The following is a 15,419-nucleotide window of genomic DNA, read 5'->3' as shown; positions in this document are numbered from 1 at the left end:
TTTGGTTTGTTTGACTTTGTTTTCTTGTTTGATTTTTGGATTCCTGCCTCAGTTGTGTGTTTACCTGTCTTTTAAATCCTCAAGAAACTCACCTCTGCTTCCCTGCCTCTGCATTTGGGTCCACAAACCTTAACCAAATCCTGATATTATTTATGTAGCGCATTGCTCAAAACAAATGTCACCTTAGATAGAATATTCACTTGACCATGAAGAAACATTTATTTTCCTCAGAAAATAAAATTGAAATGACTAAAACATCCTTACCTTAGCTCTTAGCTGCTGAAAAGCAGAACATAGATCTAATGGAAACTACAATCCTTTATGTATTAAATCATTGTTCAATTGTTTGAGGCGACCATGTTCTGCAGTGTTTGTGTGCTCAGGATGTGGAGTGTTATCTCAGCAGATTGAAAAACATTTTTGTGCTTCACTTTTTAATTAATGCAACATCATTTGTTTGGGTCTCAGGAGATGTAATCAGTGTCTGGTGAATCTCAATATACAGGGTTGGTTTATTCTCATAAAATTAAGAGCGCTATGCATACAGGTAAAGTGTTACCTGTGAATGTTTTATGTGCATGATGCATCAGGAGTGTCTTCTTTCTTTTTAAAGGGGAAGATGTGATTTTTATTGTAACAATGTATTACCGTAATAACAAAGGAGAGACGATATTCAGATTTTTTTTTAGAACAAAAAGCAGTTTGTCCCTCACTTTTCCTTGTTATATGTCAATTGTTGGCTGGAAATCTTGCCTGTTCTTCCCTGGAGAATGTAAGTGAAGTATGAGCGGCAGTGTTTGGTGTTGCTTATAATCCTCGGCGCTAGGACCGTGCGCTCAGTCGGTGCGTAAATCCCAGCAGAGGGAAGCTTCTCTCCGACAGGAGCTGTAGAAGCAGGAGCTGTCTGTCTGCTCGGCAGGTTCAACCCATCACCGGCGGGGGCGGCTGCACCTTCTGCCCGCGGACGGACCTGAACCAGTCGGGCTCGCCCTCCTTATGGGCTCACCATGCGCAGGATACGGGCCAACGCCATCGCCATTCTGACCGTCGCCTGGATCCTCGGAACGTTTTATTACCTGTGGCAGGACAACAAGCCCGCCTCGACGCCGTCGTCGTCCGCGTCTCAGGCTCGCGGCAGGAGCCACGGACAGAAGCTGGCCCCCGGTCGGCTGGAGATCCACCGGGACGACAGAACCATCCCGCTGATTGTAAGTGAAGGCACCGCTGAGGGTCGTTTCTAGTCAATAAAACATGATGAGACTAAAAGGAGAATGGTCTGGAGGCGATGGGCTGCGGTGTGGAGACTGTGCGCTGCATGTTGATTTGCATGTGTGTGAAACTTGGATAGATGGTGCTGCTCAGCTGAGTGTCTCAACCAGAACGCGTCCAGATGACATGGATGTGGTGCAGGAACAGCGTTCCTCTCCTGTGCAATAACGCCTCTGTAGCTCAGCGTAGCCTGCAGCCTGCTGCAGCCTGGAGCCTGGAAAACAGCCTCAAGGACCATTTTTCCATTAGGAGCTTTCTCTTAAGTCCAATGCGTCATGCGCAAACCACCAGTAAACAAACAGCCTTGAGAACTTTCCAAGGGCGCTTCCAGAAAGTTTTATCTGGGGTGGGTGAGTCTGAATGTGACATAAATAAAATAAAGTTGTCATGCATTACCTGTCAATGCATGACAGCTGTCATACATTGACAGGTAATGCAATATTTGGTTGGAGAGCCATGTTCAATATTCTGATGTTTAATTATTTATTTTAATTGTAACATCTAAATGAAGTTAAATCCATTTTCCTTCAAGGAGAATAAAATGTTGACCTAGGAACAAAATAACAAAAACTGGCTGCTTCATCAGCTGATCGCGATGACTGCTTTGATCCATGTGCATTTTAGTTTGGATCTCTTATATCTAAGATTAAAGGGTTACTGAAATTTTAACTCAATATCGACACTCAAGAAAATATTCAATTTCAATACCATTTTTAACACCTGGGGGCTTGATAATGTCAAATGGTTAAAGGTTTAATCCAGGCACAGAGAAGGTTTTCTCGGCTTAATCACAGGTGTCAGTTAAATAAGGATACAAACAAATTCATAAATAACCCAAACATAACAATTTAAAAATATTTAAAGGGAATTATTTTTCCTGTGTCTTTAGTATCAATACCATGTTGAATTATGAATGTATCTGGATACAACCTTTAAGTATATATTTTTTTGGAGTATTCATTGTGTTTTGACAACCCTTATTTTGTTGTGTCTTAATGCAACCGTGTGTGTTTATTAGTTATACTCCCTTAGTTTACTTGCTTTCATTTTGCCCCAGCAGCTTCACATTATCCCCTGATTAACTTACCTCCATTCAATGTCGTTCTCCATTATCCCCTCAGTATTTAAACTCTCTTTTGGTCTTTCTTACATATAAGTCCTCTATTTTTATTAGATCTTAGCAATGCTCATCATACGTTACTGCAGAAAAATCTACACTACTATTTTAGTACAACCTCCCTGCCCCCTAAATGGTACTATTGGAACTTTTCAGGCTTTCACAATACTGTAGGTTGAAAATCAAAAGTTTTCATATCGAGACATAAGATAAAGAGCGACCTAATAGGCTGCAGATAGTCACTGAAGGTCTAACCATGTCAGATTAGGTGCTGGAAATAGTCTTGTTGTCTTCTCTAGGGGCTCAAAGGCTAAAATAGCCCATTGTCAAAGTTAAAACTGTTGCTGCAGGGCTTCAGTAACCTCCTGTTTGTAACCATAGATCTAGTTAAAGAGCCTGTCCTCTCGGATTAGACTGTGTTATCTAGCAGCAGGCATTCTGCTGCATTAGGCGTAAAGGGATAGAAGCATGCATTCAGAGCTGTAACAAGAAACTGGAAGTAATCTTGTAATTAACAAAGCCTCCTTCTTATTTTATCCAAGGTTCAGAAAAATTAATACAGTTAAGATGGAAGGGAGTTTTCAGTAAATCTCAAACAAATATCCCTCTGCTGTGGCTGGCTCCAGGAAGATGATTCGAAATGTGTTGACAGGATTTATTGAAACCATTGCAACAGCCACATGATGTCCTTTCAGATACATCTACCCTTGCAGCCCTCTCTAAGCTGTCCCCTCGCCTTGTGTATGAGAAGGACGACCTGTGTTTAAAAATGTGAGCCAAGGTTCAGGGTTGGACCCATGCAGTACCCTGGCAATTAGACATTAGTTTTAATCAGATCGCTCTGTGACCTGAAAGGGAAGCTCCCCTCTTTTGTAATTGTTGATTTTGTCAGTGGGGTCTTTGGCCTGTCACCAAACTGAGATGTCCCCACTGTTTGTTTTGGTAATCTGAACTGACTCCTGCCTGCTGCCAGCTCCGCCCGCTCTTCAGCTGGTGCAGACAGCCAACCTGCTGGGTGTCTTTTCTCTTGTCATAAATAATTCCTTTTTTTATTTGTGGATTTAAATGGATTCTTCCTTTTTTTTCTTCTGCTTATTGACTCTTGTAGTGCTTCACAACATTTTCACATGTACATGTCTTATGCAACCACAAGTTTTAATGTATTTCAGTAAAATTATGGGGCTAAATTAGGGGCATGCAGTTTATTAAAAAATAGTGTGTTTTAAACAAAACAAAAATGATTTGGAACCTGAAAAAAATTAAACTGGAAATGATTTTTTTGAAGGAAAAAAAGAAAACAATATTTGAAATTGGGAAGAAATGTTTAAAACCACAGTTTACTTTCTCTTTTTTTCATTTTTAAACTGGTGCCCCTTCAGTAAGGGAGTGGAATTTAAATTAAATGTTATGGAATAAAGACTGACAGCACAGGTACCTTAAAGAAATAACCCCAAGTGTTGCATTCACAGTTCATGGAAACTAGAAATACCTTCAAAACATGGTCCATATTTTGTGTTTATAGGATTGGTTTTGAAAAATAACATAATTCACTGTTTTAAAGAGATTTCTACTTCCCATGGTTCCTGAATGCCACACCTGGAGTTATTTTGATCAGGAGTTGAAACTGTCAGTCATTTAATACCCCAGGTCATCGAAGTCCATCTCCTGCACACAGAGACAAGCAGTTTGAGACATAAAAAAAAAGAAAAAATCTGAAACAAAAAAAGAAACCTAGATAAGTAGTTGTAAACATTTGGTTGTTATATTTTCCAGTGTAAAAAAAAAAAAATCTGTTAAATCCTTTTTTTAAAATAAAAAAAAGGTTTTTAAAGAACATTATTGTCCCAATTTAGCTCCATATAGGATTTTATATGATATGTCAAAACATACATAGAGTGAACGAAGGAGGCTATTTTTTTTAAAAGAACTTTAGTCATAAAGCTGTTTATGAAGACCAAGGAACAAAGCAGGTAGGTTGAATATATTGGTGGAGAGTTTCTGCTTTAAACCTTTTCTTGGAGCATCGGTTCACCCATCTTTTAAACAGGATCAAGTGTGGCCCAATCTAGAACAGACTGATTCTCTCTTTAAAAGAATGGAGAGCATAAACCAGAGAAGTATGAAAGACCTGTTACTGAAGAGTTTGCCACAAGCCATGTATGACACACACCAAATATGTATCAGAATACAAAACATCAATATAAAAATCACTGTAACACTTTCCTGATTTTTTATTGTTTAGTTAGGTTGAAAACCAAGTCATTAAGCATCACTTTATTTTGATCTAGCATAGAGGTGTAAGAAAAAATTGATTCTGTCACATATTGTGATATTTGATTAGACAATATTGGTTTTGATTAAAATAGATCCTAAAAAACAAAAAAAACCAAACAAACATATATATATATCCCCAGGGCAGCTGTGGCTACAATGTAGTTTACCATAATCAGTGAGCGTGTGTGTGTGTGAATGGGTGAATGACTGAATGCAGTGTAAAGCGCTTTGGTCAAGTCTCCAGACTTGAAAAGGTGCTATATAAGATTACAGGTCAGAATTATAGTACTGTTAAGAATTTTAAACCGCTTTCACCCCGATCATATATCAAGTACCTCATCTATCGTCATAATTACTGTATTGCCACATTTTTACCAATTCAAACCTCTGGTCTATCAAAGAAAATGCAAGTAGAATGAGGTTTTGTTTAGGCAGTGTGAACATTTGGAAAAGGTTCAAGTAATGTGGATTCATCTTCACATCTACTTTCCCTTCTTTCCTTTCACTCTCTGACTCTATTTTCATTAGCTGCATTTTATTACAGATAACAAATGATTTGTAAAAGCAGGCTTCACTTCCCTCCACCTATTTCCCTGTAATTTCCCAACACAGTGTTTTAGTTTCCAGTAACACATTGCATGTGAATTTTCTCTGATTAAATTTTCACTGTAATCACCGGCCTCACTGACCTGCACATCTGTCGCCTCATTTTTAACGCAGGGCTTGTTGCAAACATCCGACCTTAGCTGGCCATTAACCCTCAGGCTTTAGCTCTTGCATGCTTTATGTGTGCCATTAGGATTTTATTAAAGGTTTAAGTTCCTTATGTTTAAATCTAATATCCGACATAAAGATTCTAGTGTCTGCGCTCTAATGTCCTGCTGGTTTTTGGGGCCAGACTTTACACTGACATTCTGTTCAACTTTTTTTTATTTTTAACAGCCATGTGACCAAGTTCATAACTTCTCGACAGAATTGGGTTAAATGTGCTGTTAACAATATTGTCTGAGCTGGGATTAAGTGCATGCTCCATTACTGACAGTGCCTCCAAAGACAGTTAGTGTGAGTGCAGAGCTCCAGTTCAGAAACGTATTTTTTAACACCCTAAAATGCTCTTTACTTTTTTTTTATTTGTATTAATTGTTCTTCTGAATCTGATTCATCTATCTCTAATAGTAACAGTAAACATTGTTGTATTAAATCTGTACAAAAAATTAAATGTATATATATATATATATATATATATATATATATATAATTAGAAAAGGGTGTCGCAAACACTTTAAGGTTCTATGTCTGACTTGCACTTTCTGGCACAGGCTGTAATTACCGAGCCTGCTGCACAAAACTGATCTGATATCCAATATGAAGGTGTAACAAAAAATAAATAGCGTCTGGTTCTTAGAAATGTTTCAGTGGCAAATATAAACAAAACTAAACCCACTGTAGTCAGATAATCCAACGCACTGTAAAACTTTTCAGTGGATCAGTAACTCCTGAGAGCCAGAACACAACCAGTCTTCAAATACACGCAGCAGATGGTGCTTCCAGGTAATTTGCTGAGTGTTTTAGCGAGGCCTGTAAGAGCAGATCTCGTTTCTTCAAAACGCCGAGCCTCAAAAGGTCTACTGTTACTTTTTTCTCTCATTTGACTTTCTTTAAATTGTTATTTAATGTAAATAAATAAAACAAGTCTCATTTTACTAGCTTATCTGATTAGTTCAGGTTCAAATGTTACTTATACTAAAGTTTTAATGAAAAAGCTACATTTAGAATAATTTGCAATCAGAACAGCTAAATAATATGTAATTGTTTTTTTTGTTTTTTTACAAATGATATACGTACATATTACTCTCAGGTGCCACTTCATACTTTGGCTGTTTTGTGCTTGATGATTTTTAGGTTTAACATTCTGTTTTCTGCATTGCCATTTTTTATTGGCCACATGTGTGTTTGGGATGTTTCACACCATGCATACCTACGTACCTTGGGAATGTTTTTATGGATTACCCATAAAAGCTTTGTGGACATCTTGTACTAACCCCACATTAATTCCTATTCCCTCTGTGGATAATTTGCACTTATTTGTATGTCAATATATACTAATCATTCCTACCAACTATGCACCAGTTGGGACACACTGTGGAGCTGTTTTCATACCAAACATGAGACAATTCCTACCTTCTATTAATGACATCATCACTGCAGGTTTCTTATAGACCATGCTTTAATTGTGTACTTTCTTTAAGCACATTTGGTACTGCCAATAAGTGAATTTCTAACTCTTTAGGGATGTTTCATAAACACAGTGAGTCCATAAGCACTTTTCTTAATTACGTGCCATGCATCAACTAGTACCTGCTTTGAGGATGATTGTCTACCAACAATGAATCTATTTGTACCCGCCATGGGAATGTTTCTTAATCACCTTAATGAGTTTGTTCCAAGCTTGGTTACATTTTGTTTTCAGCCAACAGTTTCTTGTAACTGCCTTGGGATGTTTTTCTATTGACAATCAGTTTGTACGTAAAGGGAGTTGTTGCGCTTGTCCTCATTTTGGAGACATTCTAATGCCAACAAAACATCTGTTGAAGATGTTTTTTGTAAACCATGCCTCAATTTGTCCTGAAATTTGGTAGATTCTTACTCACCATACCTCAATTTTTACCCTCTTTAGAAACATTTTACACTCATAAGGCATCAGTCTATGTGACATAGGAGATGCGTTAGTGTTATTCTGTGTTTATTAATTGTTTTTATTGTGTGATCTGTGTATGCTAGCTAACCTCTAAGCTTTGCAGCAGAGTGGAGCTATTCACAGTGTAAATCCACAGTTACATGCTATGCTTGGACATGATTTGCATCACTTATGTGTTCATTTGGAGCTCCGCTGCGAATGTTTCATACCAATCATCCATATATTTGTATTCCTATGATAGTGATTTGTTCTTTTTGTGCAATTTGTTCTTGGCTGGGGTTGTTTTTAACTGACCATGCCTAAGTGTGTACCCACCATGTTCATCAGTAGCTTATCTACTGTAGAAATCTCTTCAGCTTCAACATTAACATTTTTGTTCCAAGGCTGGAGATCACTGTATGTGTCATATAGCATATATGTGCCTAACTTAAGTTTTTTTTACTCTTGTTTAGAAAACCTATCATTTACCCTGTTGCGTTTTTTTTTTTTGTTTTTTTTACTCAGAGTCTTGTGAAAGGTAATACATAGTTCATAAATGTTTAGGACACTGTGTTTATCCAAACTGGGATCGCATTCGCACACCAACGATCATACAAAATTCTCACAAAACACTGTAAATTTCTATTAAATTATGGGCTTGTCATTTGATGAATAAAATACCTAACTTAAAAAAAAAGTAAAACTGAAAAGTGTTTATTTGCATATTTTTTTTACATGAGGATAATATTGAAGACTGAGAAGAGGACATGGCTTTATGTGACAATAGGGCAAAGGTAAATTGATTGCGTAGGTCTTTTTCTTTGCAATCACAAGTAATGATGCAGTAGTCCTGTTATTGTGTTATTGCATAAGTTCAAGTAACAAGTAACTTGAACAGTAGCAGCTATGGTTTAAATTATCCTTTTTTTGGATGTTGCCCAGTAGGACTTAATACATTCTATTGAATGATATGAAAATATAGAGTCACGAGTGAGAGAAACATCTGTATGGCGGTTTTATAGTCTATAAACCATAATATATAGTACTCCTCATTTCATTGTAGCTTAGCAGCTGGAAAGCTGGACAAATCTGTGAAACTGAATTTATATTAATAAAAAACTGAGTTTTTCTCATGAAAATCAGCCAAAAAGAGATTAATTGATTCATATTTCGACAGTTATAATATGAAAACACAATGTTCCACTGATTTTAATGTTTTTTCCTGCCTTTTGTGTAGTACACAATCATGAATTGTTTTTTATTAGCTGCATAGGATACCATGCTGTTGCTGTGAAACAGCATTTTTGTATGGAGGACCCAGCCACAGGCAAGCAGTAGAAATACAGCTACTTCCGATTTAAGATTCAAATCATAGATTTGTAATTTCAAATTTTAGGAGAAATCTTTGAAGATGAATTGTAAATTGTGCTATATTCATCAATCCATAATTAAATACTATAACTTAAAAATTTATTTTCAAATTCTGTTTTTTAACAGAGATTTAAAAAAAAAATCAGAAATACCTTTTCTTATCAAACACTTACATATGTAATTCCTTCTTCCCTCTCCATTTTTTTTTTCACTATGCATTTTCAAATCCTTTTTGCAATTGCATTTTCTTTCTACTTTACCCTCTCCATTGTAGCTTTTGCGTGAAACTTCTGGTCCCTGAGCGCACTGAAAACCAATTACAGTGTCTCCTCAGATGTAAGCAGCTCGCTTATTCATTAGACAGCCACACTTGGACACTAAATGGAAAATGGAAACCATTACAAGCAGAAGGGTCACATAAATGCTAAATGGAGAAGTTAAAGTAAAAAAAAAAAAAAAAAAAGAAGAAGCACTGTAAATGGGTTTGAAACAGAGTTGCCAACTCCTCAGCAAGAAAAGTCACTATTGGCTCCTAAAAGGCTCTAGAAACTCTAAATGTCTAAATGACATCATCACCTAATTTGCTAGTTCATGTTTTCAGGTGTTTGTTAAAGCACATTGCATACCAGTTGGTAGCAAAAATGCAACATAAGTCATTTGACAACTGGCAAAAAAAAACTAAGAAGAAGAAAGCTGTGCATGAAGACAGAAGGAACAGAAAGGGAAAGAATGAGGCTGAGTGAAAAGCCAGTAATTTTATTTTATTATATGGGAGACAACTGTGTCAGTTAAAAAATATTTTCATGATTCCACTTTGCTATATCGGGTGGAATTTGCAGCAACTTTAGACTCGCTTCCCACTCAGGAGGACAGAGTTCGGTACTTTATATGTTGTTGCATAGTCTCCATTAACACAGGAAAAAGATGCTAGATTTGGTGCTAGGCGCATTTTTGAAAGAAAGGCTCTAGACAGGTCTGAAAAGTCGCTAAATGTAGTGACAAAAGTACTAAGGTGGCAACACTGATTCAAAAATGCAATGAAAAAAAAGAAATGTAAAAAAAATAACTGCCTTTTTAAATTATTGACATGTAACAGACATGTAATCAGATGTATAACTTATGGCTTTTAGAAAAAGGAATTGAAAATATATTTTTAAATTAATGTTTTTAATTGTGAATTAATAAACAGAATTTAAAATTCTAATGAATAATTTCATAAAAAAAATTACATTTGAAATGGTTGTACAGTATTTGTTTTTCAGTGACTGTTCTGGTCCTCCATATTATATTATTATTTATCATTTTTACCCTTTTTAGCCATTTTTATTTTCTTATATGCTCCATTTATTTGGTTACCTGTCTTGAACTTTGAGTAAAAGTTACATCTATATATTTGGAAAATAATAGGAACATGGATGCTAAAATTTAAATTAAAGGGATTCAAAGTGGGGTTATCAAAATTTAATTCCTATGGTGATAGATAGACAATGAGTTAAATTTTGTAATTAAAATGGTTTAATTAAAATGCTTTTTCATTTTCAGAAACAAAGCAAAATCTTTTTACTTATAATAATTATATAAGATAAATCCTCCAAACAGCATTTTACCTTTCTTCTAACAAAACTAAGTCAATCAAAAATGATAAACAAAATAGGATTTAATTTTTAAAAAAGTAACCTAAATTGATTTTGGATGTCAGATTTCTAAATTAAGATGTATAAACAGAAAAACTTCATAGTCATAGCTCTGTTATTTTTTTTTCAAAATTAGCTTATCCTTTTTCTTACTTAAAATGATTAGAAAAAGTGTACAAAATGCAGTTAACATTTCCAAATCAGGTACCTTCCCTGAAATACTCCATTTGAACGCTCAAAAGGATAAAGCAGCATCATTCTTGTGATATATTCAGTCTTCACTTTAAAAGTCTGTGGCAAAATTCACAGCTAAAAAAAGCAATGCAGACATTAGGTGGCAGACATGTCAAGAATAAATTACATCTGTATGGTGTCAAATATAGTTTTCAGCTAATACAAACATTTTGTGCAAGGAACAATCTGCAGAACTGCTAGATGACATCATCTCAGAGCTTTAAAATGAAAATCAAAAGATTATTGGATATAAATAAGCTGTCTTTGAAGTTGAGTAAAACTGAAATCGTATTATGTGAAAACTATAATAGCAACATGGATGCTTTTTGATAAAGTTAGTCAAAATGGAATTTATCAGGGTGACAGACAGTCAGTTAAACTTCAAATTACATTTTCCACATGTACAATCAAAACTATGGCAACATTTCATACATGTTCTGGATTAAAACTCACTGTATTCAAGGGTACGTTTTTAAAAATTACAAAATAATAACCTTTGGTGTTTGGTTGTGAAATAGTCTACATGATCTGAAACAGTTTGCAATTATAAAACAGTTTAAATTAAAGGAATAGTACACCCAAAACATGATTAGCCTTCATTTTCTACTCACCCCCATGCTGAACAACACTCTGGAGTACTTTTTTGATATCTCAAATGCATCTGGAGATCACCCCGGATAAGTGGAGGAAGATGGATGGATGGATGGATGGAGATTTATGGTTGGCCAATTAGTTATTTTGCAGAGTAAGTCATTGGTGTTTTTGTTTATCTATTGTTTTGCATTTCTTTGGATCATAGATAAATTATTAAAAGGAATCTTGCTAACCATAATAGTGAGGGTTTTGGGTTTTATAAATATTTACTTTTACCCCTTCCTTTTTGACACTGGAACCCAGCAGAACGGGCAGATTCGTTGTCTTTTGCTAAGCTGTTTTGTTGTGCCTGCTTTGTTGGCTTGCTGTCTTTTGTTATCTTTCAACATGTCTCAGATAAATCAGAAAGAATATTGCCTTTGGCCTGACATAGTTTTAATTTTTTATAATATCTGTTAGTTGCCTTTCGCTGGAATGTCGGCACTCCTTGCGGCGGCCAGACTTTTCTCTACGAAGGCTGAACAAATTCCCAGACTTTTCACAGCCACAAAACACTTTATCACAACTTAGATATTGGCCCTTAAAAGACAGCTACTATAACTGGGTAGATAAGCTGCTAATAGAACCATTTAAGCTTAACTTAGAGCAGGAATGATTGCGCTTTATCTCACATTGGAGAGAGTGTTTACTGGGCGGGTGCAGCGCAGTTGAGGTTGCTGCTTCCTGGAGAGCACAGGTAATGACAGGAGCTCTTATGAAAAAATAATTCATAAACAAAGTGAACATTTTGGGTTTGTCCTGTTTGAAAAAATTTCTCTTTCACAGGGAACAGAATAGACTGCTGCGATAAGGTGCTGGTTGGTAAAGATTTGGATAGAGTTTGGAGCCATCTTAAATGCGCCAGTTGTGTCAAATGTCCAAAGCCCTGCTTTGCAGCAGTCAGCTGAGTTGGTCTGAATGAACCAGTAAAGGTGTCAAACGTCATCAATGACTTCACGCTAAGCAAGCTCCGACTCATTGCTTCACCATAACTACCCCACTGAGTTTAAACAGTGCATTGAATCCTCAGTGTTGGCCGTAACATCACTACCTATCAGTCAGAACTGACATCTATTCAATGATTGGAGAAACGTTGGATTTTTGAGTTTCCTACAATTCAGTCACCAAACAAAAAATAAATTATTTACTTCTAGTTACCATTCACTCGTAGTTTCTTTAGTAAAACGTGTTAATTGGTTCAGTATGATGAATGTGACAAGACTTCTATCATAACTTATTTAATGTAATGCCCGTGTTCAGTAAATACACACGGTTATGAGTTACTATTTTGGTCAGTTTCATGCCTTTAAAAGGCATTGTATTATATTTCCAGAATTATTTGTAGCAAACTTGACGTCTGTACTGTTACTGTTGTCAACTATTCAATTTCCTCCAGCTTTTTTTTTTTACACAAGGGTCATGCTGCTTAACTGGGGAGACTCATAAAATGAGGTCAGTCTCACCTCAGCCTCTTCAGGAGCTTTTCTCTAAACCCCTCCAGCTGTACAGATGTGCGCTGGAGCAGCTTCCGATGCTCTGTCTGTATGTCCGGGCTTCGCTCATCTTCTTTTAAGTATTCATGGGTTGTGTTAACCTTCCATTTATCCAGCCTGAAAGTTAAAGCTCCTGGAGGGGAAAATCCATTTATTACTGAGGATTTATTGACTGTTTATTCTGATCTGATGAGCGCTCAGCTCATTTAGCCTTGTTAACAGTGACACAGTAACCTGACTGGGAGGCTAAGATTTACTTTTTTGTGCTGAATAAAGGCATTTATAATGAATAAAAAGTCAACGCAATTGATTAATTTCTTGGCATCTCACATTTAGACGGTGCACATTAATAACCGTTAATGTAAATGTGATGAAGGTTTGCCAAGAGGTTGTTTTTGTCCTTATTCTGAAGACAAATTCAGCAAAGTCAACCAGGAGAAATGACAAACATGGTGATACAGTAAGCGTTGATCCTGAGGGACAGGACTTTTGATTATTTGAAGTTTTAGACAACTTCTCATGTTCAACCTTGAAATTTATTGAATCTGATCCATAATCTGATATAATTTGTGGATCTTTGCAAAGTGGAAAGGAATCAATATGTTTGATTTTTTTAAGAAATGAAAAATAATGGTGTTCTTTTATATTGAGTCATAGCATGTAGAACTGCCTTTTTGAGTCTTTGAGTATGTTTTCTATCAGCTTTCTGCATCTATGCAACATTTTTTTGCTGATTTCTTAATGTAAGTAAATGTGTCCCAACTATTTCATTAAATTGATTAATTGAAATGCTTTTTAATTTTAAAATAAGCTAAATTAATTCTCCATACTGCGTTTTCACTTTCTTCTAAAAGACTGCTCTGTTTGTAAATTACTTGAAATTAGGTCTACAACTATGATTGCAAATTGATTAATTTGTTGAATTATTTTTTGATTAATTGATAATTGGACATAAAAAGGATTTTTAAAGAAGGCTTTTTATGAAATTTAACCAGGTGAAACTAAAACGTCTGCACTTTTGGAGTTTTGGCTATAGAGCATATTGACAAATGAAAAAGATTTTTTATCTTAAATGCAAGATATATTTTTTTACAATGCTGGTATGGCTGCTGCTCAAGGTCTGTTGCACTGTGAGCTAAAGGCATGTTTTAGAGTCTCTAAACTCCAGTTAACAATTAATTGATTATTAATTAGTTGACGATTATTTCAATAATCGATTAATGATGATTAATCCAATCAATTGTTACAGCCCTACTTGAAATGATAATCAAAATAGTATTTACTCTGTAATTTCAAAGTGAAAACTGAAGGGTTTGTTTTACCCATACATAAAATGCTCATTGCTCATTTATATGCATTTGCTCATTTTCCTATTTCATATCAACGATAAATAAAATAACATACTGCATTTATTTTTTTAAAGATGTAAAAGGAAAAAAGTGACAACTTTAACTTCTAAATGTCTAAAACATGTATTTATATTTTAAAAAATAGTTTTAAGATTGCATTTTCTGACTCATAAAGGAAATTATTACCAGATCATCCAAACTAAAGAAAATACTAAGGGGAAATTGCTTATTTGTTCCAATCCCCACCCCATAAAAACTGTTCCATAAAGAAATTGGAATTCATATTTTATAGGGGAGAGGTAGAGATTTTTTTCCTCCTATTTTTATCGTGTAGTAGATAAATAAATGTTGGATCAATTTATTTCATGGTAAATTTATTTATTTAGCCGTCTGCATCCCAAGAGACCCCAACCCCCAGTTTAGACAGTCCTGATGTAAGATATTCTGTTGCAGCTCTGCCTGTATGACCTTTCAGCCTCCGATGGACCACAGAGGTTCCAGTTCTTCACTGGGCCTGATGCTCAAACCAATTCTTAACTAGTTCTTTAAAAGAACTGGCTTACTTTTCTATCAACCAAGAGCCAAATTGGTTGGAGACAATTTAGACCCACAAATAATATTTGTACCAGTAGCCTTAAAATGCCGTTTTAACCAGCCATGGTGCTTGTCAGCATAATGCTAATAAGCTGATCCTTCTTCCAGCTTATAGAGCATTATTTATTTGTATCACCTGGAGATATAAAAAGACAAAGAATATTAGCATTTATTTCCGGATTTAGGTTTCAGTGGGAAATATATCAACCGTGAGAGAGCAACCTTTGAGCTCTGCAGTTTGCATCTTTTATTCTGATCACATTTTATTGTTGTTGAAGTGTTTTTATTTTTTTTTATTTTGCTGTTTTGTTGAATAAAAACAATGCTAAACTGCAGAGGTCTGCTGTTGTAGCACTCAGAATATTCTCGGAGCTGGAGCTTACTGTAGGTCCACTACAACCAGTCAAGGAGTGCTACTGGTTTGGAGGAAAAGGTCCCAAATCAGTTTCTGTCATCATTCTTTTATTTGTGGACTTTTTGCTTCTGCTTAAGTTTCTTTTTTAGTTTAAAGTTGCACTTTGATTTTGGTCATTCTGTGTTTTCTTGGTCATTAGTTTTTTTTTTTTTTCATTTTGTGCCATACTACTTGTTTTCTAGTTATATTTAAGCAGTTTTTAATTTTTTTAGTTACTCTCTATTGCCCCCCTGTGCCAGTCTCCTTTCCCCTAGCTCCCTTCTAGTTACTTCTGTCCACATCTGCTCCCTATCAACTGATTATCCCATTCTTTGTTCTGTCTCCTGAATTACACCTCCTGTGCTCTTCCTCATTGCTGG

At 35.6% G+C, this 15,419-nt stretch overlaps 1 protein-coding gene across 1 annotated transcript in view; it reads left to right on the top strand.

The window, feature by feature from the left end:
- The first annotated feature begins 857 nt into the window (after positions 1-857).
- galnt14 (polypeptide N-acetylgalactosaminyltransferase 14) overlaps positions 858-15,419 on the top strand; it is a 55,210-nt gene continuing 40,648 nt past the window's right edge. Inside the window, exon 1 of the mRNA XM_015404484.1 lies at positions 858-1,208. Coding sequence (XP_015259970.1) covers positions 1,008-1,208 — 201 coding nt within the window. The 5' untranslated portion in view covers positions 858-1,007. The remainder of the gene's footprint in view (positions 1,209-15,419) is intronic.

Source organism: Cyprinodon variegatus, unplaced genomic scaffold (assembly GCF_000732505.1).
Source record: "Cyprinodon variegatus isolate N-32 unplaced genomic scaffold, C_variegatus-1.0 Scaffold1762, whole genome shotgun sequence".
Classification (NCBI taxonomy): domain Eukaryota; kingdom Metazoa; phylum Chordata; class Actinopteri; order Cyprinodontiformes; family Cyprinodontidae; genus Cyprinodon; species Cyprinodon variegatus.
This window is presented reverse-complemented; position numbering and strand designations above follow the sequence as displayed.